This window comes from Heloderma suspectum, chromosome 3 (genome assembly GCF_057233095.1).
Source record: "Heloderma suspectum isolate Gila_16-S chromosome 3, 16-S_ref, whole genome shotgun sequence".
Classification (NCBI taxonomy): domain Eukaryota; kingdom Metazoa; phylum Chordata; class Lepidosauria; order Squamata; family Helodermatidae; genus Heloderma; species Heloderma suspectum.
In genome coordinates this window covers 236071970-236099895 of record NC_139460.1, presented here as the reverse complement: position 1 = coordinate 236099895, position 27926 = coordinate 236071970, and the positions used below count along the sequence as shown (strand labels likewise).

General features: G+C 43.1%; 1 protein-coding gene across 3 annotated transcripts in view; it reads left to right on the top strand.

The window, feature by feature from the left end:
* DOCK1 (dedicator of cytokinesis 1) overlaps window positions 1–27926 on the top strand; it is a 556714-nt gene that overhangs the window by 312524 nt on the left and 216264 nt on the right. For all 3 annotated transcript variants that reach the window (XM_084841443.1, XM_084841442.1, XM_084841444.1), the window contains exon 29: window positions 11306–11400. In XM_084841443.1, the coding sequence (XP_084697569.1) occupies window positions 11306–11400 (95 nt within the window). The remainder of the gene's footprint in view (window positions 1–11305; window positions 11401–27926) is intronic.

The window sequence follows — 27926 nt, the reverse complement described above, 5'->3', positions numbered from 1 at the left end:
CTAGGCTTTGTCCAAGGGCAATGAGTGCCTGAGAGTTGGTGGATCCTTGGGTTCAGGCCAAGCAATAGATTGCTTTGGTTAGTACTGGTGTTGAAGCCCCAGGTTCGAGTAAAGGAACCGCTTGAGGAACAGACTCCCCAGTGGAGGGTGGGAGCGCTGCTGAATGTGCATCTGATATTAATGAAGAGATCAGTGGTGCCAAACCAAACAAGCAGCAGTATGAAAGGGGGGGCAGGTTGAGCAGCGGAGTCCGCAGCCTTCATATCAAGGCTTGCTCCCACAAGAGGGCTTGCAGATGAGATGAGGAGAATGTTCCCAATGCAGTGGCAGTGGCAAACATAAAGGAACTGAAAAGGAACTCAGTGGGAATAGCGGGAGCCACACCTGAGCATGGAGAGGGAGTGCTCCCGCCAAAACTACACAGAGCTCCAGAATGTTCTGAATGTTGCTCAGTGCAGAAACCAAACCCATATGTGTTGAGTACACAGATGACCACTCAGAGAATCAGGTAAGCAGCCTGTTCTTTTTAGTGGGAGAGCACTGCTGAGCACCTGCTTAACTTTCTCATTGAAATCACTAGTTATGGGGCAGATTTTCTTTTCTCCGACAACTCAGAAAAAGCCTCATGCTACTGTGTTGGCAAGAGTGCTGGACTAGGAGCCAGGAAATCCGGGTTGGAAGCTCACTGGGTGACTTTGGGCCAGTCACAGACTTTCAGCCCAGCCTACCTCACAGGGTTGTTGTTGTGAGGATAAAATGGAGAGGAGGAGGATGGCGTAAGCCGCCTTGGGTTCCTTGCAAGAGGGGGAAAAGGCGGGATACAAATGCAATAAATAAATAAATAATTGGGGACCTACCAGGGCAACGGCTGCATGACTGAGTTGCTCACAGCCTTCAGTGAAACAAGGGGGTGCAGCACTCTGCTGCTTGGCATGTACATTGCCCAGGAGTGCTTTTTAGCCGATCCAGCTGGTTCGCCAGCTTCAGCTTCATCTAGAGAAGGCGGATCTGACCTCTGTGACACATGTGTTGGTTACATCCAGGCTGGATTATTGCAATACATTCTATATGCAGCTGCGCTCAAAGATGTTTCAGAAACTTCAGTGAGTGCAGAATGTGGCAGCAGGAATGCTTGTAGGAGCAAAACATTCTGATCACGTTGCATCTATGCTGTGCCAGTTACATTGGCTGCCTACATTGGGGGGAGTGTTGGGGGCCAGAACATACCGAGGCTGGGCAGCAGGCGCTGGCGGAGCGCTAGGGGCAGGCCATGCCAGGTAAGGGGAACAAGGGAGAGATGTGTAGTATCTGTCCCCTGTTCCGGGCCTGTCCAGAGCCAAAGGATGGCTGGGGGAGGCGTGACCCCATCTTCTGGCCTTCGTTTGCTACTCTGCAATGCCAGGTCTGTTACCCAGAAAACCTCCCTCATCCATGACATGATCCTGGATGAGGGTGCAGACCTGGCATGTATTACGGAGACCTGGCTGGCCGAGGCTGCTGCTCCAACCCTTGCAGCCATGTGTCCAGCTGGATTTTCGTATGCACAGCAGCCGAGGGCTGGGGATCGGGGAGGGGGAGTGGCTGTTATCTACCGAGAGTCCTTGGTCTTCACCAGACCCCCTCTCCGGGAGACCAAGGTTGCTGAGTGCATGTACTGGAGGTTGGGCCCGAAGGGCAGTCTGGGGATTCTGCTCGTGTACCGTCCACCCCGCTGCACGACTGACTCCCTGGCCGAGGTGCTTGAGGTGGTCTCTGATGTGCGTGTACAGTCCCCTAACTTAATGGTGTTGGGGGACTTCAACGTACATTCGGAGGCCATCCTCACAGGAGCACCTCGGGACTTCATGGAGACCATGGCCTCCTGGGAGCTGCACCATATTCTAACTGGGCCCACCCATGTAGCCGGTCATGCACTAGACCTTGTGTTTGTATCTGGAGAAGCGGGGAGTGATCTGGAAGTCGGGGGTATATCCACCACCCCCTTGTCATGGTCAGATCACTATCTGGTGATGTTGGACTTCTCGGTTCCACAACCCCTCCGCAGGGGTGGAGGACCCATTAAAATGGTCCGCCCCAGGTGTCTTATGGTTTCAAATGGATTCCTGAACGCGCTTGGGGATTCTCTGGGGCATGCCAACGGCCACTCGGTCGAGACCCTGGTGGGTGGCTGGAATGCCGCAATCACTGGGGCATTAGATCGGGTGGCTCCGAAACGCCCACTCCCCCTGAACAGGGCTCGGACTGCACCATGGTTCAATCCGCGGTTACGAGCTCTGAAACAGGAGGTGAGACGGCTAGAGCGCCGGTGGTGGAAGTCTCGCTCCAAAGACGATCAGACACGGGCTAGAGCTGTATCTTCAGCCTATCACATGGCGGTGAAGGCAGCAAAAAAGGAATATTATGCTGCCTCCATCGCGTCTGCAGAGTGCTGTCCCAGGAGGCTGTTCCAAGTGGTCCGGAGCCTGGTCGGTCCTGTGGCTCCGGAACCACTGGAGTATTCTAAGGCCTCCTGTGAGGCTTTGGCAAGGCACTTTGCAGATAAAATTGATCAGATTAGGTGTGTTACTCTGCACACTGTGGATACAGTTAGTGAGCAAGAGGCAGCCTGTGGCAAACCGGTTTTGTGGGATCGGTTCCAGCTTCTTCCTCCTGATGAAGTGGACAAGGTGCTTTCATCTGTAAGTCCGACCACCTGCTTACTTGATCCTTGCCCATCTTGGCTCATTATGAGCTGCAGAGAGAGACTGGGTGAGGGGATCAAGGCGGTGGTGAACGCCTCCCTTGAGGAGGGAGAGATGCCATCAGCCCTCAAGGAGGCAGTGATAAGACTGCTCTTAAAGAAGCCCTCCTTGGATCCTCAAGTTCTGAACAACTTTCGCCCAGTCTCAAATCTGCCATTTTTGGGCAAGGTGATTGAGCGGGTGGTGGCGGTACCGCTTCGGCGAGAAAGGTAACAGCGTTCCATGCACCTCAGTGTTTATTTATTTTATTTATTACATTTATATCCCGTCTTTTTTTGTCCAAGGAACTCAAAGTGGCATACATAATAATCCTCCTCCTTCTCCATTTTATCCTCACAACAACAACCCTGTGAGGTGGGTTGGGCTGAGAGTCTGTGACTGGCCCAAAGTCACCCAGTGAGCTTCCATGGCTGAGTGGGGACTAGAACCCGGATCTCCCAGCTCCCAGTCCAGCACTCTTGCCACTACACCACACTGGCTCTCACACTGGCTCATCACACTGGTGTTCAGTCATGCCGGCCACATGACCACGGAAGCGTCTTCGGACAGCGCTGGCTCTTTGGCTTAGAAATGGAGATGAGCACCACACCCTGGAGTCGGACACGACTGGTTGGGAACACCTTTTTTTTAATTAACCTTTAAAGCCCTAAATGGTTTGAGACCAAGCCAGCTTAATGACCAACTTGCCTGAGCCTTATGATTAGTATCTGAAGCCCTGCTCTCTTGTCTGTGAGCAAGAGCCATTAGGCTGGCAAGTACCACGGACAGGGCCTTTCTGTGGTGGCACCAAATATCTGAAATACTCTCTGCAGGAAATATATTTGACCTCCTTCGTGTTGGCCTTCAAGTTGGCTCTAAAGACATTTTTATTCTAGTCACCTTTTGGATGATTTGAGATTCTGTAATTGTTTTATCTGCTGCCGCTATTTCATTGTTTTTATTTGTTTTATCTGACGGTTTCATCTTGCTTTGTTTTATGTCCTCCTGTTCTTTTAAATATTTTAATGTTGTTTTTATTATGTGGTTTTACGGACTATTGTGAACTGCCGTGGGAGAATTTATCCTGAAAGGCGGTTTTAAAATCTATTAACTAAAATAAATGCACAAGCTTCCTTTCCCCCTTTGCTTCATTTTCTTGGTTGGAAAGAGGATGGCACAATTTTCTAGCCATGGAAAAGAAGGAGAGGAGCTGCTGGTGCCTGTTGTATCTGTCTCCAACAGCATTATTGTTTGAGAGGGGAAGGCCTGTTTGGCTATGTGTGTACACGTGTTTGTGGAAGGGAATCTGCCCCAAGCCAGGGGGAATCTTGGAAAGGGAGGGGCAGGTAGGTGGGTGATACAGCAGCACCACTTTGGGAGGTCCTAGCCACCACTGCTTAAATCAATCAATCAGAAATATCCCTGTGATAAAAACAAGCGTTCATCATTCAAATAGAAGCTGTCAAGTCACACATAATAAAATGTATTTTTCAAAGTGTCTTTACAAGATGTAAACCAGCGCTCATAGCGGCGGACCTTCTGGTGTCACACCGCCTATGGCCCTTTTCATCCCCCTGCAAAAAGGAAAAATATAGTGATCAATTTATGTATTATTATAATTTCACTACTTTTTTTGCCTTCAAAAAAATATTTCCATGGTGCTCCAGTCTCCTTGACCATTTTGGTCACCACGTTCTTTGATCATTTTCAGTTGCCACTTTCTGTGCCGTTACCAGCCCTTTTAACATGAGACAACCTGGACTGAGCACAACATTCTCCCTTTCTCTTGCCATCGCCTCACAGACAATAGCTTTGAGGCTTTCACAGCCCAGGTCTAAGTGTGGCTGCTCCAAAGAAAGTTCTCTTAATATCAGTGGCACTTGCATTCTATGATTATGCTTACCGTTAGTCTTAGTGCCTAAAATTAATTGTCACAGTAACATAGACCATTGTTTTTCAGCTTGAAAAAGAAATCTCTACGTAGATCTTCTTCAGAGAGGGTCAAGCTTATAGTTTCATTTTTGAAAGTTTAATTGCCTATTGGGTCCATTTAAGTATTGCTTTGGAAGTCTGACATACTGACCCTAATACTATTGGGAAGTTACTTTCATGGCTGCTTTCTGATACAGAGTAGTTGATCTTTAGCTTCATTTGGCCTCTTTTCCTTTCACTTAGTAAAACTCATTTTAGCCTTAAGACTACAACTGAAGACTAGTGTAAATACAACGAATTTGCTTCTCCAGCCCAGCAGCCTTCCCCAAACTGGTGTTGGCTGGGTGTAATGGGAATTGTAGTCCAGCACATCTGGAGAGCACCAAGGTGGAGAAAGCTGGTCCAGCACATGTTTGCTTTTTCTGAAGTGTTTTTTTCCATATGAGCAAAGCTGATTTCATCCTATACACACATGCTTTAGCGACCCTGTACGTACAAATTCATTAAGCTGCTCTATACAGAATCACACTTGTTGGACCATCTAGCCCAGTCCTGTTTACGCTGACTGGCAAAGCATAGACCTTCTCCAGCCTTTGTGCTCAGATCATTTTAATTAGAACTGCCTGGGATTAAAGCTGAGAATCTTCTTTGTGCAAAGCTTCTGCTCTGTTACTGAAATGTGCCCTCTCTTCAAACTATAAAAGGGTGTGTGCATCATACATTCTTTTGGCTGTGCAGTTCACCATGTGGCTGCAAACATATTTTCATCATCTTCCCATGAGGATTAGCCAGACCACATGGTAAGTACAAGTGCCAGGACTGGAACGCTAGTCCGGGTGTATCATGCTGTCCATCTGATCCATATGGGAAGCCGTCAGCTGCTTGAAGTGCTGACTACAGGGAAGCAATTCAGGTGCCAAGCACATCAGAAGAGAAAAAACTCAGACCAGGGCACTCGTGTCACCAGCATTTAGAGGTGACCAACAGCAGAGAAAATCCTTGGGCAGCCACTTGATCTGCCCAGGTGAGTGGTGTTCATATGTACTGTAGGGGATTGTACTCCCTTAAAGGGCCAGTTTGTGGGTACTTATTGATCTGTCAGAGGAAAGTCCAAAAGTCATAGATCAAACCCAGCCTGCCAGTATGCTGAGCTGATGACAGACACACCAACCCACAGCAATGAGAGTTCAAGTCTATGAAAAGCCTCACAGTACTTTTCATGGCAAGTCCTTAACAATCCAAAGTTACAGCCCACATGTGCAGAGTGCCTCCAAAAGCCCAGACAATGATGGATCCAAACAGAGAAGGCTTTGGGCAATGAAGACGAGATGTTCCGAGCAAAGGCTCTTTGCCTTTGCATCAGTTTAAAAAGGAAGGCATGACTGTAGGACACCCCCTCCAGATCCCTTGACAGACAAGGGCCTTTAGCCTTTCAGCAAGGCCCCTGTCTAAACAGGGTGTCACTGCTCAGCCCTCCAGCAATGATGCGTCAACCTGGGCGACCCTTCTGCAAACCCCACCTCACCCTTGGGTGACTCCCCCTGGCTCTGCTCTGAGAACACTGACAGAGAGAAGCTCACACAGATTCTGACATGCCAGAGGCTGAATAGGCCCAAGCCCTTCCAGGCTACTTCTAATCAAATCCTGGCTATAACCTAAAAGCCATGACAGATCCATCTTTGTCACTAGGGCATATTTGGCCTCTGTAGCATGAAGCACATTTAACCAGTTCAGGCTGGTATGCCTGCTATGAGCCTGTCTGGACTGTAAGGAAGGCTGAGTGCCGAAGAATTGATGCCTTCGAACTGTGGTACTGGAGAAGACTCTTACGAGTCCCCTGGACTGCAAGGAGGTCAAATCAGTCCGTCCTAAAGGAAATCAACCCTGACTGCTCATTGGAAGGACAGATACTGAAGCTGAAGCTCAAATATTTTGGCCACCTAATGCAAAGAGAAAACTCACTGGAAAAGACCCTGATGCTGGGAAAGATTGAAGGCAAAAGGAGAAGGGGATGGCAGAGGATGAGATGGCTAGATAGCATCACCGATGCAACGAATATGAATTTGAGCACACTCCGGGAGAGAGCGGAGGACAGGAAGGCCTGGCGTGCTATGGTCCATGGGGTCACGAAGAGTCGGACATGACTGAACAACAACAACAAATATTCTCCAATTTGAAGTACCACAGTGCGTTGTACATGGGGCTGCCTCTGAAAACAGTTTGGAAACTTCAGTTATTCCATTATATGGCGGCAAGATTGCTAACTAACTTTGAATGATACAGACACATTACGCTAGTGCTTTGTCACCTTCGCTGGCTTGCAGTCCATTTCCAGGTCCAATTCAAAGTGCTTTGACCTTTAAACCCTTCCATGGATTGGGACCACAGTGGCGGAAGGATCACCACGAGATCATACCCAGATCCTGAGATCATCTTTGGACACCCTACTCTGGTAGGTGAGGTATCGTGGATGCCTTTTAATGAAAGCGCCTTTTTGGAAGTAGCACTTTGACTATGGAATGCCCTCCACAGAGAAGCCCACCTGTTGCCAACTTTCATGTATTTGGGGGACGAAGTGAAATCCTTTTTCTTTTTCAAGAACATCTAATTTTTCTGCAGCCTTTTAAATCTGTTTTAGCTCTTAAGTTTTACTTCCCACTCCTCAATTTTGTTTTTATTTTATCCTGCATCGTATTTTAATATAATGTTCATTTTACTGTTATTGGTTTTTAACTTGTTTTATTTTTATTCTATAATACTGCTCTGAGAACCTTTGTTTTAGGATAGCCAATAAATATAGCACATAAAATAAAATATTTTAAGCTGTAAAAGCTCTTGTTTCATGTTATCTGAAACATCTGAGAGCCTGATGGAAGGATGAAAGAAAGTATATTCTTTCCAGAAGCACAACATTGTAAATTGGGTAAGTAGGTTATAGGACAGAGCAAGCAATAGCCTTGCTGCTTTTCTCTGTTTTTAGCTGTAAAACCACAGTATCTGCACGGAGCCTCAATCAAACAATTAAATGAAGAATATTTTCGTGCCTCTACAAAATGTGCTTTCACCTCAGACTTTACAGTCTTATTGACATTTATTCTGCACTGAATGTGCTGTTATATTATTGCTTGTATAAGTAGTGAATTAGATTTGGTGATATAATATGTCCTGCATTGTTGTTGTAGTAGTTGTTGTTGGGAGCTAGCTTGAACACATCTGACTTCAAAAAAGGAAGGGGTTTGGTGAAAAGGAAGTTGAAAGAGAAAGTCAACAGGATCAAATCTCTCCAGAATGATTGGGAGTTATTCAAAACCACAATAATAGAAGCTTGAGCACTGTGGGTGAGGCAAGGTGCACTTTTTTAAAATCAGTAAATTGGGACACACTGGAATATGCAGTTATCTTTTTCATGCTCTGAAGTCTCGGTTCTCCCTGCCCAGCAGACATTTAACCTGCCAGATTGAGGCGTTTCAGTGGACTGACAAACCCCTTGTTTTTAAGCTGTTTTTATCTGCAGGTTTACCTATAAACCAAGAAATAAGTGCAGATAAAAGCAACGGCAGCCCAGTATAACCCCTCCTATCAAAAAGCCACGAAACAATTGAGACTTTAAAGTGTGGAGTGGGGAACCTATTTCAGCTTGAGGGCCAAATTGGTCCTGGGCAAGCATTTGGGGGCCCATATCCCAATAGTGGGCAGGGCTATACACCATCCCACTGCTAGCATGTGGCCTCAGCCTGATTGCCCAGACCCCATTCCCTGTCTCTCACACACCCACTCATATACATATATGCGCGCGCGCACACCAACCCTCCCCATTGCAATCAGGCTTTTTAAAAGCCTCCATTGGTGGCAATTGAGGCTCTTAAAAAACGTGATTGCAGTGTGGGGAGGAGAGATTTTTTGAGAATGGGTCACAGCATTTAGGATGGTTAGCCCTTCCATTCCCAGCAGCAGCACCCCAAAACAACCATCTGTGTTGCAATGAGGCTTTTAAAAAGCCTTCATTGGTGACAATGGAGGCTTTTAAAAACCCTAAATGCAGTGGGGAAGGATGGTTTGGGGGGGGGGCTCACAGGATTGTGGAGGGAAAGTTAGCCCTTCCCAGCAGCATCCATCCCTGAAAAAGCCTCATGCTGCAATGAGGATTTTAAAAGGCTTTCTAAAAGCCTAAATGTAGCAGGGGAGAGTGATGTTGGGGGGGGCAGGGTTGCAGAGGGGAAGCCCACCAATGCCCACATGGTGTAATTAACATTAATTTTTAAAGCCTGTATTGTTCCAGTGGAGGCTTTTTAAAAGCCTTACTTGCAGGATCCTCTCAGCATGAGCCAGAGGAATGGCTCTCTAGAGAGTTGCGTTGGCTGGAGCAAGCGGCCAATGCAGCTCTTCAGAGAGCTGGCCTAGCCAAAATGCCCTTCCTCACTTCTAGGCATTATGGGTGGGATGTCCCAGGAGATTGCCAATGGGGTAGTGCAAGGGCAACCTGGCCTGGATTTCCCTTGAAAGAAAGCAGGTGGGAATGGAAAGAGAAGAAATCACTAGTGAAAGAAGCATAACGCCTTCCCTTAAGTGCTCAAGTCTAGTTTTCGCCATCCCACAGGTCATTTCATGAAGCTCAAAGGGCAGGAAGGGAGAAGGTTGATAGCTGGAGCATAGACAATGAGCTTCATGGGACAGGTGGTGGTGTGCCAACTCTTAAAATAAGGAATGATGTATAAATGCCTTTATTTTTTCAAAACCATGTTGATCCTGTTCTTCAGCCAAAAAGTTTAAATATCACTAATAGAAACAAGACAGTCCCTGCCTGCAGGCTTACAGAACACGAAAGGAAAAAAGAATGAGGAGGGAAGAGGGAAACAAGCAAACTCAAGCACCAATTCTTCAAGTTAATCATTCTTGTAATGTCCAGCTGGAATGGAAACAGTTCAGTGTGAGAAGCCAAATGTAGCTGGTTTCTCAGTAACTGATGGAATGGCCCTGCTTTCCCATCATTCCCTCCGCTGTAGTCTGAGGGAATAGCTGCTGCCAGGGGACAGTTGAGGGAGGAGCCACTGTAGCTGATCTCTCAACAGAGTTGATGGGATATTTTCTGATTATAATGTGAAACTAAAGGGCAAATATAAATAGATCAAGCATGTGTAGCTGAATCAGCAAATTAGTACCAATAATCTATTCCTCCAACTTTATGATTAGTAAAGTATGCAAGCCAATCTGCAAAGTATATGGAAATTCATCTTCGAAATTTCAGCAAAATATGTGAAAATGCAACAGCTGAAGCATGCAGTACGACTAATAAAGTATGAAATGGAATCTATTTTAAAGAACTGTGCATCTGAAACCATAAAATATTCAGAGTTAACTCTACAGGTCCAATTCTGCCCCCATTCATGTGGGCATAAATCCTACTGAAGTCTCAATTATTAAGTTATGAAGCGAAGTAGCAAAGAAACCAAACATTTTATGCAAAAGGAAAACATGCATCTAAATGAAAGAGAGACTGTATGGTGGTAACTCTGTCAGCAAAATATTTGGGCTGATCAAGACAAAAATGTTAGGCTTTACCAAGATATAGGAAAAATTAGTGATAAAGCATGCAGTTTGATCACTTAAAGTGAGGACATGTTTACTGAGCTTGTTAAGTATGTGCCTAGAATCAAAATTTTCCCTTATGTAATGTGAACAACTCACATGAACCACTGTCGCTTCAAAATTCTAAGTCTGAAAGTCATTCTATTCATGTCAAAATAATTGTTTATCACTGGTGTCTTATGTGGAGTCATTCCAGTAGTGACTGGACAGCTGCCACTCTTTGAATTTAGTGATTTGACTGAAAATCAATGTGTATTTCTTTTCTTTTTCTGGATGCTGAAGCTTTTAGCCAGCTTTTAAGCTTGTTATATGTGTAACAAAATTCTAGTGGTTCAGAAATGAATATGTTGCAACATTTCAACATTTGAAACCTTGCCAAATTCATGCAATTAAGTTACAATGTAAGCAAACATTGGGTTGGATCCAGATTTATGCTGGATCAACTGCGCTGGTGGAAGTGGACTTCCCTGCCCCCTTCTTCCCATGATAGCCCTCCCAGTCCCCTGAAAATGTTACACAGAGAGTTAGGAAACTCTGCTGAATGGGGTGAGCTGAGGTATGTGTGTGTGGGGTGGGGTGGGAAGGGGGGAACCCCCAAAATCAGGCAGAGGGATCTTTTCACAAGTGGAGCCTTTCCTCTTGAGGAAGGCAGATCTTGGATCCAACCCATTCTCAGTTAACTGTCCATATTATCTACTATTCTCTTCTGACATTTGATAACACTATTTTCTTTTCTGATGCATCCACTTTGCATTCATATTTTCAATGGCTGTATTTCGGGGGGGAGGGGTGTTACCCCCTATTGATTTTGCAATAAATTTGTTTTCCTTTTAGTTGTCATCTCTAATAATAATTAATTAGTTGATTACAATGAGTATGCCCAGCAGTATAATAATCTTTCATATATAAATTGCTGCATGGTAGTCAGCACTTGATATAGCATTGGTCCACCCAGATATATACTTTTAATCTGGTCATTAATCTAGTGAATTTTCCCTCACCCAGCTGCTATCATGTTTAGAATCTAAAACAGTGGTCTTTTTCAAATGTTTTCCTTTTAATTTTAGGACTTCCTGATGGAGACATTCATCATGTTCAAGAATCTCATTGGCAAGAATGTCTATCCCTCTGACTGGGTTATAATGAACATGATGCAGAATAAGTAAGTATAGAAGAAAAGCACTCAACCTTCTCTGAACAATTATTTTACTACTTGTGTGTGTGTGCCCATGCATATGTGCACATACTAACAATGTTAAGCTATTTTTTCTCTCGGATGCAAGTTGCTTTTTGAAATACTGAATTTAGATAAGGATACTTCATTTTGTATAGTATTTAACCATCCAAATGTTGGTCTTCTGAAATTTCACAAGTCAAAGGAGTATTCCGATTATAAAAAGGCTTCTATAAAGGCCAAAACAACTTCAACACACTTTGAAGAGAGATAATATATGGTAGGGTGAGGGGCTCCTGGTAGTGGGAGATTTGATCATCAGTGACGTGGACAGCTGGGTTTGTGTTTGGTCTGTAGACTGTGTCATGAATTGTCTGCCTGGTGCAAAGGCTGTGGATATCGCACATGGTCTAGATTGCCTGGTAGATATTGCTGGGGTGGAGTCAGTGGTCATGGTGCACATCAGCACCAGTGATGTGGGGAAATGTAGTCATGTAGTCTACGTACAGGTCCAGCTAGACAGGTGAAACTCAGGGTCTCAATGTGTGGGTGAGATGGTGGTATAGGGAGGAGAGGTAGAATTGTTATGCGCTCGAGAACACTTTGGGACAAGCTGGGTCTGTACAAAAGGGATGGGCTGCACTTGTACCAGAATAGAACCAGACTGCTGGCACTTAACATCAAAAAGGTGGCAGAGCAGTTTTCAGACTGATCCCTGGGAGAAAGCCAACTTTTCTGTTCCCATGTGCTCCTCTCATTTCCACATTTCTTCAGATGTTCAAACCACATTGCATGAATAGTGTTTCCCAACATTCATACGTACTTTTGTCAAAGTTTGCTTTTGGAGTTCCTCCCCAGATGTGAACTAGAAATACCTTTCTGATACTAGTCCCATGTTCTTAACCGTTTTGGAAAATAGGTAACATGTTGCTGTCCTGGGTGTGTGAAAGTACTCATTACTGCCTTGAAGTACTCATTACATGTAGTTGTAAGGAACACCCTTTTTTATTATGTGTTTAGGACTGTGGCCTCAAATCACTTCTGCAGTAGAGAAGTCTCTGTAAAGTCAGCTTTAAACAGGAATGTCTTATTTTTATTACTGACATAGAGTTCAGTTGCACCTGTGCCAAAATATTTGAACTATTACGTCTTGGCAGGGAAGATACAAAAGCTTCTCTCAAATTAATTTTATTGTGGCCATAGAACTTAATTAAAATGGAGGCAGACGTCTTTGAATTGTATGTTCAGTTTTTTATTGACAGGCATCTTTTTAAGAAGAGCTTCTTTAGAAAATTAGGTTACATAATGGATAAATGGATGTTTGGCTACAAGTTTGTGCATGATAGTGCACTTCAGAGTAGCTATTTCATGTGAAGTGGCCCTCAAGTTCTATTAAAATTGATGAAGTTTATTTGCATGTAACCATGCATGGGATTGTACTCTTCAAAATTTAACACAGAAGTTGTTTTAAAGTCTGTCTGGTTTGGCTGTTTTGCTGCCAAGTTATAAATGCAAATGACTAAGAAAGCTTTCACATCATTTGCATTTGTCATCCTACAACAGTTTATGAAGACCTCAGCATCTCTCCTACCCATTATTTCTTCTTTGTTTTGAGATAGACTTCAGGCAGCTTGTCACATTACTTGGTTATACTTTCAGGAGGAGAATGCAGAGAGAGAGAGAGAGAGAAACTGTGGAGGATTCATAAATTCTACCTAGCACAGATGTGTGGTCAGAAATTATGTTTTCATGGCTCTTTAGACAAGGGTGTGACTCCCAAGAGTGTATCTGTATCTTTCAGAAGTAATGAGAAGCAGCTCTGAGGCTGGACTGGACAGGAGTTCTTGTCAGTTCCTTGTCATGCTCATGCAGAGAGCTCAGTGATGAGTAATACAACATGTTTCTTTCCCCCAAATGCCATTAATAATAAATCTTAGTTGCCACAGTAGTTACCATCCACTTCGCCAGGAATGGAAATGAATTCCATTTTTCTCAGAAGGTAGCATCACATACCTTGTACATATTAGTGTGTGTAGTGTGGTGCTAATATGAAAACTATATAGCCAGGAAGTCACCATTTAGAAAATAGGTGTTTTTATTGATCCACGTTTCAGGAAATTAGCAACATTTTTACTGATTAAAAAAAAAAAGAGCAACTTTTTGGGACAGAAACAAGACATGATTTAATAACTGATGAAAGATTTCAACAACATTTCAATCAGGGTTCAGGCCAGGTTTTGGCACAGCCTTGGTCACCCTGTATGATGACCTATGTCAGGAGAAAGACAGGGGGAGTGTGACCCTGTTGATTCTCTTTGATCTTTTGATGGCTTTTGATACCATCGACCATGGTATCCTTCTGGGACGGCTCTCTGAGCTGGGAGTGGGAGGCACTGCATTGCAGTGGTTTCGCTCCTACTTGGAGGGTCAGCTCCAGAAGGTGGTGCCCCGTGGATTCTCCAATATGGGGTTCCTCAGGAGTCAGTTTTGTCTCCCATGCTGTTCAACTTCTACATGAAACCGTTGAGTGCAGTATGCTGATGACACGCAGCTCTATTTCTCCCTTTCATCTTCTTCAGGTGAGGCTGTGGATGTGCGGAGTCAGTGCCTGTCAGCAACAATGACCTGGATGAGGGCTAGTAAACTGAAACGCAATCCAGACAAGACTGAGATGCTGTTGGTGGGTGGTTCTGCTGACCAGATGGAGGGTGTTCAACCTGTTCTGGATGGGGTTGCACTCCCCCTGAAGGAGCAGATCCATAGCTTGGGGGATCCTCCTGGAACCATCTTTGTCACTTGAGGCTCAGGTGGCCTCAGTGGCATGGAGTGCCTTCTACCAACTTCGGTTGGTGGCCCAACTACGCCCCTATCTGGACAGGGATAACCTGGCTTCAGTTGTCTAGGCTCTGGTAATCTCCAAGTTAGATTACTGCAATTCACTCTACATGGGGCTGCCTTTGAAGATGGTTCAGAAGCTGCAGCTCATGCAAAATGCAGCGGCCAGATTGCTAACAGGGACCAGAAGGTCTGAACATATAAGACCAACTCTGGCCCGCTTGCACTGGCTGCCCATATGCTTCCGAGCACAATTCAAGGTGCTGGTTTTAACCTATAAAGCCCTTCATGGCTTGGGACTGCAATACCTGACAGCACGCCTCTCCCGAAACAAACCTACCTGTACACTATGTCCAGTATCTAAGGTCCTCCTCTGAGTGCCTCTTCCAAGGGAAGCTTGGAAGGCAGCAATGAGGGAGAGGGCCTTCTCAGTGGTTCCCCCCGCCCCATCTGTGGAACAAGCTCTCTGATGAGGTCCGCCTGGCGCCAACCTTATTATATTTTTGGCACCAGGTTAAGACTTATCTCTTTTCCCAGGCATTTGGCAGCACATGATGAGTTTTAATCGGTCCTGGATGTGTCTCTAGTTATGACTGATAGTTCAATGTTGTTTTTAGTTATATGTTGTTCGTGTATATTATCTGTGCGCTTTTATGTGCTTTTTTGTAAATGGCTTTAAAACTTTTTATATTGTATTTAATGTTTTAACTTCTGTAAACTGCCTGGAGACCTTCAGCTATGGGGAGGTATAGAAATGTAATCAATCAATCAATCAATCACATTAATTGAAGAACCAGGAGGGGGAGTGGAGAATACTTTAACTACATGCTCTCTCTCAATGTAGTTTATTAGTTGGTTGCTAGGCTGCTGGTACTGAGTATAGCAAATACAAATGACCAATTTGTTCAGGAAAAAACCCTCTGTTGAATGAATCCTTAATTAAAATATTTGGGATTATTTATTTATTTATTTATTTATTTTATTTACAATATTTGTATACCACTCCATGTCTAGAACAGATTTCGGAGCAGTGAACACAAGACATAAAACAGTAAAAGGAGAAAAAGATTAAAACACCAGATTAAAATTATGCTGTTTTTAAAACCAGAATACCAATAGAAGCCATGACTGGCCAATTAAAGAATGTCTCCTGGATGTTTTCAGAGGGCGCCAAAAATGACGTAGTGTTGGTGCCTGCCTGACATCCAGGGGCAGGGAGTTCCAAAGAAAGGGGGCTGCCACACTGAAGGCTCTTCTGGTGGACTCCAAGTAGGCCATAGGTTCATGTGGAACCACCAGGACCATGCCCTCTGATGACCTCAGTGACCGGGCAGGTTGGTAAGGGAGAAGGTGCTCTCTCAGGCATCCTGGTCCCAAGTTGTTTAGGGCTTTCTACACTAGTACTAAAACCTTAAACTTGGCCTGGTAGCAAATAGGCAGCCAGTGCAGTTCCCTCAGCAAAGGAGTTGCATGCCAAAAAAGGGCAGCTCCCAACAAGAGCTGAGCTGCTGCATTCTGCACTAGCTCCAGCTTCCGGAGCAGCCTTAAGGGCAGAATGCAGCAGCTCTATGTACCTCTTGTACATAGAGGGCATCATTGGACATCTTACTGAATATGCTGTAACACAATATAGAAAGTGTTGTCTATATCCCCTGTGTCATATTGGTCACCGTTCCTTGAAAAAAGCAGTACAGAATGCAGTCTTATTTCAGTGTTTGATGAAGTACTACTTTTATATGTTAGTAGAAATCTGTTAACAGAACCTTTTATTCCGCTGTGAATGCCAGTCATTCATTTTAAAATGAAGAATTAATTAACAACGTTTACTGTTTTAAGCCATTTGTTGTTCAGTCGTTCAGTTGCGTCCGACTCTTCGTGACCCCATGGACCATAGCACGCCAGGCCTTCCTGTCCTGCGCTCTCTCCCGGAGTGTGCTCAAGTTCATATTCATTGCATCGGTGATGCTATCTAGCCATCTCATCCTCTGCCGTCCCCTTCTCCTTTTGCCTTCAGTCTTTCCCAGCATCAGGGTCTTTTCCAGAGAGTTTTCTCTTCGCATTAGGTATTAGCTAAAATAATTGAGCTTCAGCTTCAGCTGTCCTTCCAATGAGCACTCAGGGTTGATTTCCTTTAGGATTGACTGATTTGACCTCCTTGCAGTCCAGGGGCCTCGTAAGAGTCTTCTCCAGCACCACAGTTCGAAAGCATCAATTCTTTGGCACTCGGCCTTCCTTATAGTCCAGCTCTCACAGCTATACGTTACTACTGGGAAAACCATAGCTTTGATTATGTGGACCTTTGTCGGCAAGGTGATGTCTCTGCTTCTTACTATGCTGTCTAGGTTTGCCATAGCTTTCCTCCCAAGGAGCAAGCGTCTTTTAATTTCATGGCTACAGTCACCGTCTGTGCTGATCTTGGAGCCCAAGAAAATAAAATCTGTCACTGCTTCCATTTCTTCCCCTTCCATATGCCAGGAAGTGATGGGGCCAGATGCCATGATCTTCATTTTTTTAATGTTGAGTTTCAAACCAGCTTTTGCACTCTCCTCTTTCACCCTCAACAAGAGGCTCTTTAGATCCTCTTCGCTTTCTGCCATTAGGGTGGTATCATCTGCATATCTGAGGTTTTTGATAATTCTCCTGGCAACCTTAATTCCGACCTGTGATTCATCCAACCCGGCGTTTCTCATGATGTACTCTGCATATAAGTTAAATAAGCAGGGCAACAATATGCAGCCTTGTCGTACTCCTTTCCCAATTTGGAACCAATCGGTTGTTCCATGTCTGGTTCTTACTGTTGCTTCTTGACCCTCGTACAGGTTTCTCAGGAGACAGGTAAGGTGGTCTGATACCCCATCTCTTTCAGAATTTGCCACAGTTTGTTGTGATCCACACAATCAAAGGCTTTAGCGTAGTCAATGAAGCAGAAATAGACGTTTTTCTGGAATTCTCTTGCTTTCTCCATGATGCAGCGAAAGTTGGCGATTTGATCTCTAGTTCCTCTGCCTCTTCGAAACCCAGCTTGTACTTCTGGTAGTTCTCGGTTCGCATACTGCTGAAGCCTAGCTTGTAGGATTTTGAGCATAACCTTGCTGGCATGTGAAATGAGCGCAATTGTACAGTAGTTTGAACACTCTTTGGCGTTGCCCTTCTTTGGAATTGGAATGTAAACTGACCTCTTCCAGTCTTGTGGCCACTGTTGAGTGTTCCAAATTTGTTGCAGTTTTAAGCCATAGGCCACCACAATTGAAAGTGTGATTTGGAATTGAGTGAATTTTATGATGCCTAAAAGTAAATGGGGCTTTAGTCCATTTTTTAGAAAACAACGTTTTTTATTTCGTTTGTGAGAATTCCACTACTATATAATACGTCTGTTGTTAAAATGGAGTCCTACACATTTTAAGTGCATAACACCTGCCATATTAGTGCTAAATAAGTATTTGTGGAATAAAAGATAAAGTCACTGAAACAATAAGTGCTGTTTAATGATTCCATGCTACAAATTCTGAGCATCATAAGCTTTTCGAATTCAGAAATTCAAATTCACAAGTAGTCCCTGGAAAGATGAGTAAGCATATACTTTTACACCTGTGTTGTTTTTCAATGCTTACCAAGTTCTTTACCTTCCATAACACTTCCTCCTTTATAATGGAGTATGTTATGTGCTGCTTTACCACCCCCAGTAGTGCCCTAAAGAAACTACAGCTTAGTTACCATAGAAAACAAATTCTAGAGAAATAGCCGTGTTAGTCTATTGCAGCAAAACAACATCAGTTAAAGTCTGCTTTCTCTGCACATGACTTCCATATACACAATGCTTGCAAAATCTAATTAACATCAGCTGACTTATGCAATTTAGTCATCAAGGATTTACGTTATAAGATGTAATTGATTTCACTAGATTTTTGTCACTGGCTGATTGTGACCAGTATGCCCAAGAAATGTTTATTTGGTGGTGGTTGACCAAATAAAGCAAAACGTTTATCATCATGATTAAAAGGAACAGTCTCTGCCAATACACTCTTGGATGAAGTCCTCTACATAATTGTTCAGAACATTTTGTCTTGAGCTATCGTGTACTACCAAGTTTCCTATTTGTGTTCTCCCACCTTGTAAATGGTCTCTTTTCTTGGTGGTGTTGTGCTGTGATCAAGTCAAGGATTTTGCAGATCCAAATATTACTTTATTATCACAGCCACTGTTATTGCTATTTCCTTTACGTCTAACAACAGCAAAAGTTGTATTCCTATGTTTAAGATATGACCTCATTAATATTGTGTTGTGGCAGGGTAGAAGCCCTATAAACGTAAAAACTGAGGGTACAACATATTGAATGTATGTTTTAATTCACCTCCCAACTAAGAGTTTCCTGAATTGGATACAAATACATAATTAATATTGAGCTTACAGAACTCTCCAGTTTAAAACTATAAATTTTAAAATAAAATAAAAAGCCTAAAGCCAGAATTATTTTTAATTTATTTATTTATTAAATTTATTAATTGCCCATCTGGCTGGTCACCCAGCCACTCTGGGCGATGTACAGCATATAATAAAACAGTTTAAAACAATAAAATTCTACAATAAAAACATTTTCTAAAATACCCTAACCCACCCCAAATGCCTGCCTGAACAATCACATTTTTAATGCACGGCGGAAGCTCATTAAAGAGGGGGCATGGCGGAGTTCCCTAGTGGGGGAGTTCCACAGAGTGGGGGCCACCACAGAAAATGCCCTCTCCCTCGTCCCCACCAGTCTAGCTGTCCTGGCTGATGGGACCGAGAGAAGGCCATCTGAGGCTGATCTTGTTAAGCGGCCTGTCTGGTGTTGCTGGAGGCGCTCCTTAAGATAGGCTGGGCCGGAACCATATAGGGTTTTAAAGGTCATAACCAACACCTTGAATTTGGCCCGGAAAACAACTGGTAACCAGTGCAACTCCTTCAGCACTGGAGTGATGTGATCTTGCCAGCGGCTGCCTTTAATCAGGTGAGCTGCCGCGTTCTGTACCAGCTGCAGCTTCCGAACCGTCTTCAAGGGTAACCCCACGTAGAGCGCATTACAGTAGTCTAAACGAGAGGAGACCAGGGCATGTACTACCGATGAGAGCAGATAGGAAGGAAGGGGCGCAGCCGCCATATCAGATGGAGTTGATAGAGCGCTGTCCGGCTCACAGCTGACACTTGAGCCTCCATGGACAGCTGGGAGTCCAAAATGACCCCCAGGCTGTGGACCTGGTCTCTCAAGCCGTACCCCATTCAACACCAGGTCAACATCCCCCAGCCTCCTCCTGTGTCCCACCAAAAGTACCTCGGTCTTGTCAGGGTTCAGCTTCAGCTGAATAATAAAAGACAAGTACATTTTTAAAAAAACCACACACACTCCAGTATTGTTTTAAAACAACCCTGTGTCACATTCCTGCCACATTAGATCTATACCAGAAGTAATTTAAAAGAAGAGAATGTGTGTATTAATTATTCAGGTAAATTAGTTGCAATAGTTCTGAATTTTACGAAGGTGCCCAGCATATATGTGCAAGATATGCTGTGATTTGTACTGTGTGGGGCCTCTGCCAACTTGCCTTTGTCTCTTTGTAGCCCTTTAGGGAACCTCTCCTAAAGATCACAGATGCCCTATGTGATGATGTTATCCCATTACAAGAGAGATTTAAGGGAATAAAGAAGACCCAATCATACATGCCTAAAGGGTGGAGAACAGAAGGGTCTTGACAGCTGCCAGCTTGCTTTTCTGCTGTTTGGATAGTATGTGTTCATATCATGCTCTGTGTCATCAATTACAGTAATATAGTCCGAGAACAGCTTCAACCATGAGCAGAAATATTGTCACAATCTAATGCTGGGGAAAAGGCTGAACATTCATCATAGTTTATAATACAATACCTGTTTACATTTGTGTCCCCTAGTGTGATATTTCTATTGATAAATGAGTCAAAGCCAAATTACAGTGGCTTTTAACATGATTAAATATTTGCAGACTCATAGAAGTTTGCCATGCAATGTGTATAACATACCATTTTTTGTGAATGAATAAGAAAGCTTTGGGAGTTGGATTTGCCTTTTTTTAAGATAGGACCAACTTCATCAATTTATGTCCATTCAAAAAAACTATTTTGTCCTTCCTTCCTTCCTTCCTTCCTTCCTTCCTTCCTCCCTCCCTCCCTTGTCTCTCATTAAGTTTTAGAGTTGACCAAGACTGATAGCTGTCAGAGCAATGCAAATTAATCCAGGAAATGTTAATTTTGGAGAAATAGTAGACATTCTTTATAATGGGTACTGGTGGTCATGTAATTTTTTTTAAGGGAAATTGTATGTTACAAGCTCCTTTTCTGAAGGATGTAATAATCATACAGATTACAGGAATAAAGGTATAAGCAAAAAATGGCTGATTAGTTGCATTAGATTTAGAGCATTAATACACCAAATAAAAGTTACTTGACATTTCCAAATGATTGTGATACATAGGAAATTGCACATGTGTTTTTCTATAAGACTGTTTTATTAGGAAGAAGTGTAATTGAGCAGCTTACAGTGTCAGCATTAACCCTGTTAAATGTTCTACATGGCTCCTGTTAATAGGGTACATTTAAACCTGGTTAAGCCATTGTGAACTGGACATCAGCACAGCTGATACTGTGTCAATGGCAGTAACAGCGCTGGCACTCCTGATACATTTTAATTACAGTATTCTAATATTAGCATTGCTATTAAAGTGCAGAAACATACCAGATTCAGTGGGTTGGATCCAGACTTGCACTCAGCATAGTTGTGCCAGAGGAAGAGCAGCAATTTTCTCGAATTCCCTTTTTAGCCCCAGCACCATCTCCCATACTGTTCTGAAGGTCTGAAGGATCCTCCAGATCAATGTGGAAGGTGACACTGGGTGCTGCAGGGGGAAAGGGGAATTGGGGAAAATTGATGCCCCACCTCCAGCGAAGCCTCCACTGGAGCCCAGTTCCCTCAGCAAATGGAAGGAGCTCTTCCATTTGCTGAGGGAAAACTCTGGATCCAACCCATTTTCAGCTTCTCATATATTCACTGAATTGTGTTTATGAGCTTCCAATGTAATTTGGGTGTAGAACACTCTCAGAATTTGGCACTGAAGGTTTGTTGACAAGCTTGAGGCCAAAGTATATATAAATACTGAAAACAGGAACTTCTTTTTGAGATGTTACATCTTCCCATTGTGTGTTTCCCTGCACACGCCCACACACCTAAGCACCAGCCAGTCAAATGGAGCAGGAGCAGCATGACACTGCTTATGTATATTAATTTAATGATTTATGTCCCATTTTTTAAAAAATCAAATAAACCCAAAGGGGCCTACAAGTTTAAAACAGAATACGCCAAACACAAAAATGTGAACATTACAACATACAAAAAAGATGACAGCAGCGGCATAGAAATGCAGTTCCCACAGCAGTGTCATATAACAAAAAGTCAACAAAATAATAGCACTACAGTTAGCTATCAGGCAAAATATCCAATGTTAAGCCTAATCAACAAAAACCTCTATGAAAAAGCCAAGTCTTCATCGGGCACCTAAAAGCATATAATGTCAGGGCTTAACTAACCTCTTTGGAGAGTGTATCTCCATGATGGAAAAATCTGTGTTCTTAATCATGTGGAGAGCCTCCATGGATACAGGAGGCTCTCCTCTTCAGGAAGTCACCCTCCATGAATACAGGGCAATGGAAATGCTCAAGGGGATTTGGCTAGCATGCGCCCTCTCCTCACGTGTTTGGTATACTCAGAGTCAGAACGCCTGAATAGGGCTTATATTTGTATGAAAACTGAGAATGAAGTTGCTAACTCAGAAGAATAGCAGCAAATGAACTCTCGTGGTATCACCAGTTGTACAATGAAGCTTGTGGGTTTTGGCCCACATATTCTTTGCACGCTGTATAGAGCTTAGAACTATGGTTATGATCCCTCTCTGTTTGTATGGACAGTCCTGCACTTTCCCTCCTGCCCTTGGTGCAAGTACACCAGAGTACTGTGGGCAATGGGAAATCTGATGGTGCCATCAGTTTTCCCATCGAGGTGTCCCCACCACTCAGCCACGTTATGTGTGTGTAACCTGACACAGAGAGGAAGAGGAGGGCGGATCTGGATAGTGGGTGGTGCATACGGATCTTCTGTTTCCCAGACAGCTCTGCTATGTTGCCATACATGCATGCTGGGGTGTTGGGGAAAGAACAGGAAGTAGCAGGGCTCCATAGACATCTGTGTAGATCATTCTGTGAACAGGGAAGGATCACACATAATGTACTAAATGTTTGTATATAGAATAAGTTATTATTATTTTTTTAAAAACTGTTGGAAGTAGCTGTACAATTCTTTGACCTTTTCAAGACCTTTCAAACGTTTTTTCCCCTTACTGCTGTATCTGTCATGTTAACATTTTAAATAGAACTCACAGATTATGTTTTTCAGATATTTATTTCTCCTGACACTCTTCTTACGTACACTCAATAGGAAAAAAAAATACTTTGGCAGAATGCTTCTTTCATTTAAATGGAGTTTCACAGCAAGAGGGAAAAACTCATATTTTTCTAGAGTTTTATCTGTGACAGTCAAGATTGAGGCAGTGTTCTGCTTGACATTAGAATCCTGTTGATAATGACATCACACAAGCATAGGGAGTTGGTATTCTAGCAGCGCATGGATTGTAATGGATCTGTTTCTTAAGCCATCTATTTCCTAGAACTTTGATTTATCATAGCAAGCCTATAAGTGATAACTCTGCATCAATGTAATTGAACTTGCCGGAGGTTCCATTGTAGAGATGAGATTCTAAAACAGATTTAACCAGTGTTCCTTCCCTTATTAATCCTTATAGGATTTCTTAGTTTCCAAATTAATTATTTTAAATCCATTATAGAATGGGAGTACTGCAAATATTGTATACGTTAGCTATCATGTTGAATTAGGGTAGATAGAGGAAATGTTTTTGAAAGTCACTTTTTTAAAATCCAAGGCAGAAAATGCATGAAGTTATTTGCCTGGTCCTTTAATTTCTCTTCCTCACTTTCTCATTTTTTTCTTGTAAACGTATTTATTCGCTAAGGCAGCAGCCTATACCCACTTACCTGGGAGTAAGCCCCATTGAACGCAGTGGGACTTACTTCTTTCTAGAGATTTATAGGATTGTGCTGTAAATATTTAACATTATTCTTCCTTTAAGGTAACACCTGATATTAGTGGAGCAGTACAGCTATTTTCTTGCTACAGGGCTGGGCCTCTTTGCTTAGCCTAAGAGAGCCAGTGCAGAGTAGTGGCAAGAGTGTTGGACTGGGACTTGGGAGATCCTAGTTCTAGTCCCCACTCAGCCATGGAAGCTCGCTGGGAGGATCTTGAGCCAGTCACTGACTCTCAGCCTAACCTACCTAACAGGATTGTTGTGAAGATAAAATGGAAAGAAGGAGGACCACGTAAGCCGCCTTGGGTTCCTTGCAAGAAGAAAAAAGGCAGGATATAAATGCAATAATAATATAAATGAAATAAACCTGCAGTTATTAGTTAATCGTTTATTCAGTGTCCTCAATCTTCTCGGTACCTTAGAGGCTCCTACATGTGAATTAGTTCCACTGAGGCAGGGATGACAGAGCAGGAGGAAAAACAATTTTCAAGGCAGATGTAAAACGTCAGTCTTGACAACTTGAAGAGTGCAAGGGAAGTGAGAACCGAACCTTAATTTGAGGCTCAGGAATATGTGGAAAGCATAATTGTCAGGGGAATATGCTTTTAACTATACATGCTAATTGCCCATTAAGATTTATTGGCAATGGGTTTCCTCCAGACTACATTAGTTAAAATCAGTAGAACTTAACTGCAACTAATTTGGTCTGGATCCAACCCAGTGAGTTTATTTATTTTTATGTTAATCTATTATTTTAAAGGAATGGTATTCAAACTCTTTATCTTCAGGGAATCGTTTCCAAATGGGTTTGCCAAGGAATCTTTGCATGTTGTAGATGATTCTGGTGCATGTGGTAGGAAACCTGTCACCCTCCAAGTGTTGTTAGCTTGCACATGGCTGGAACTGATGGGAGTTGGGGTCTTAACAAAAACTGGAAGGCCACAGGTCCTTCCCCTCCCCTCTAGAGTGAATAGTCAGTAAATTCAGAGAGCTGGCCAAGCTTCATAAGGATCATCACTGCTCTGAATAAGGTAAAGACTATAGCCTAAAAGATACCCAACACATTCCTATGGCTGCCCAAAGGATGAAATGTAATGTATGTACCTGCCCGGGACCTAAGATCATCTTCAGGGGTCCTTCCCTGGGAGCCCCCACCAAAGGAAATGAGGTGGGTGTCTACCAGGAAGAGGGCCTTCTGTGCTTTGGCACCCTGGCTGTGGAATGAGCTCCCTAGAGAGGTTCACCTGGCGCCTACATTGTACTCCTTTCAGCACCAGGGGAAGACCTTTTTATTTTCCCAGCATTTTAGCACTCTAGTCTTTTAAGTCCTGCTGTTTTAAATCTGCGTTTTAAATCTCTGCATTGCTGCTAAATTTTATTCCAGTTGTACTTTTATATTGTAGTTTTAAGCTTTCATATTGTATATGTTTTATGCTGTACCTTGTGGTTTTAATTTTTGTGAACCGCCCAGAGAGATTTGGTTATTGGGCAGTATAGAATTTTTTTTAAAACCACAATAAAATAAATAAATAAATGTAATGATGAGCAAACTATCTTTCCAGGAGGCTTGTCCACTGTTGCTGTTCTTAAGATCCAGGAACCAGGGCCGGCCCTCTCATGAGGTGACGTGAATCCCCCACCTCAGGCAGCACTGTGGGGGGAGTGGAAAATTGCTCACTCCCCCCACCTACCAAGAGCACCCCCACTGCCAGGTACCCTGGAGAGCCTTGCTGGCTGCTCTCACACTGTGGCATTTGCCACAGCAAGAGAGTGAGGCCGGTGGGACTCTCCAGGGTTGCCACCTGCCTGGAGTACCCGTTGTAGTGCTGTCTGCAGGAGAGTGGCCAACAGGGCTCTCTGCTTCACTGCAGCACCATGTCAGCTAGAGAAGGCAGCTGGCAAGGCTTCAGAGAACCAGCCAGTCCCAAATGACATTAACAATTCAATAAAGATTGGATTTAAGATTTAAACAATGAGTAGGTTAAAAACTGAAGAGTAAAAAATATACTTGGCATGGGAAACAATTCACTAGCACTTGCAGCTTTTCTAGAACTTGAAAAAACAAGCTGAAAGAACTGACTTGTAAATAAAATACAGCCCACACATTCTGATATTTTTCTGCAAAGAATTAACCAGCAAGGTGATCACAGGAATTGAGCTGAAAGTATCTGTTTTCATTAGTGAGTTCTCCTCAAAGAGTGATGAAAGATGTAATCCCTTCAAGATCTTTGAATGTTAAATATATTTTATGAAGCATGAGAACTGTAATGAGATTTATAAAATTAAAGCATTATTTAGTCCAGTGAACTTCCCATGTAAATGCTTTCCTTCTTTATATATAATTTTTTGTGTCTATATAGCTGGAGGGCTCAGCTATCGGGTGATCCAGTTTGGACACATCGTTCGTACTTTTTATTGAACACTGTTAATCCTTGTTCTGGCAAAATGGTAATAAGCAAAATTTGGTGCCAGCTCATATTCTGAAATACACACGCATGTGCACACACATACTCTTTATGTGAGAAGAAGCAGGGATGAGAGGCTCTATGGCTGGAATAATATATCCACTTACCTGGAAACAAGCTCCATTGAACTCAGTAGGATCTACATGTATATTGAACAGGATTACACTGTAAGAAATAGTTTCTTTCTGCCTTGTTAAATGTATTTTATGTATTTATTATATTTAGATCCTGCTTTGCCTCAAAGGAGCCCAAGGAAGCATACATGGTCCTTCCCCTTTTTATTTTATCCTCAAAACAACCTGATGAGATAGTTAGGCTGAGAGCAAGTGACTGGCCCAGAGCCACCCAGTGACCTTCATGGCCACATGGGGACTAGAACTCAGGCCTCCCCAGTCCTAGTTCAACACTTTAACCACTACACTGCACTGGTTCTACATTAACATTGTGTTGAATTTTAAGAAAAATGTTACCTTGGTATACATGAGACTATACAGTACTTTAAAGTACTATGCAAGTATTATACTTGCAAGTATTACGTACTTGCATATGTAAACTATGCAAGATTATAATATACAAAAATGCTTTATGCAGGAGTATATAATATAATCAATAACATTATAACTTGTAAAAGATCGATTGTAGTGCTACTGTCAAAATATTTTCATTCTTTGTCAAGATGATGTCTCAGAACATTTCATTAATTCCCTTTACCGCCTTCCTAAGGAATTTGCAATGGGAATTGGGAGAAGAATGGGTTGGGGTACACTGGCCTGATGTAAGATACCATGAATATGGCAGTTCTATGATAGTACTCCACATATGCATAAAACCCTTGTACGTGCTTTCAGGTATAGTAAATTCTGATTCAATCGGAAAAAAGATCCGATGTTTTATACATCTTACAACACTCTATTGTAGTTGTTTATTTAGTTATATTTTTCCTTCTTCTGATTTAACCATCCACACAGAGGCCATTAGAACTGGCTGCCCTGTGAGTAGGAGAAGAAAAAGCATCTGATGCTTCTTCACCAAGGTGGGACCTGGGCATGGAGAAGTACCATCACTGTCTTTCTTATGTCTTTTTCTTGGCTGCCATAGTGTCCCAAACTTACAAAAACGTCTGGAACTGCCATGACTCTGGGTGTTGTGTTCTATGCCTGAGAGAATAGCTGACTAAAATCCACTCCTTAAAAAAGGTAACAGAGTCCCAATACTTAGGACTTCTAAATTTCTAAGGGTTCAGCCCTTTGCATGTTTAGACAGAGAAAAATCCTACAACTCTTAGCACTCTCCAGCCAGTATAGGTGGCTGGGACATGCTGGGAGTTGCAGGACTTTTCTCAGCCTAAACATGCATTGGATGGAGCCCTTATTTATTTATTTATTTATTTATTCATTCATTCATTCATTCATTTCATTTCTATATTGCCCAATAGCCGAAGCTCTCTGGGCATTTCACAAAAATTAAAACCAAACAGCACACAATAAAACAATTTAAAATATATAGAACATTAAAACCACAATATAACAATACAACCACAATAAAACCTAGAAGCAGTGCAGGAGTTTAAAATACAGATTTAAAACAACAAAGCTAAAAGTTTAGAAAGTTAAAATGCTAAAATGCCTGGGAAAATAAAAAGGTCTTCACCTGGCACCGAAAGGTATACAATGTAGGTGCCAGGCGAACCTCACTAGGGAGCTTATTCCAGAGTCGGGGCGCCACAGCAGAAAAAGCCCTCCTCCTAGTAGCCACCCGCCTCACTTCCTTTAGCAGGGGCTCACGGAGAAGGGCCGCTGACGAAGATCTTAAGGTCTGGGCAGGCACATATGGGAGGAGGCGATCCTTCAGGTAACCTGGCCCCAAGCCGTTAAAGGCTTTAAATGTTAATACCAGCACTTTGAATCGGGCCCGGAAATGGACTGGCAGCCAGTGCAGCTGAAAAAGTACTGGCGTAATATGAGCTCGCAGGCCAGTCCCTGTTAACAATCTTGCTGCCCTATTTTGGACCAGCTGAAGTTTCCAGACCATTTTCAAAGACAGCCCCACGTATAATG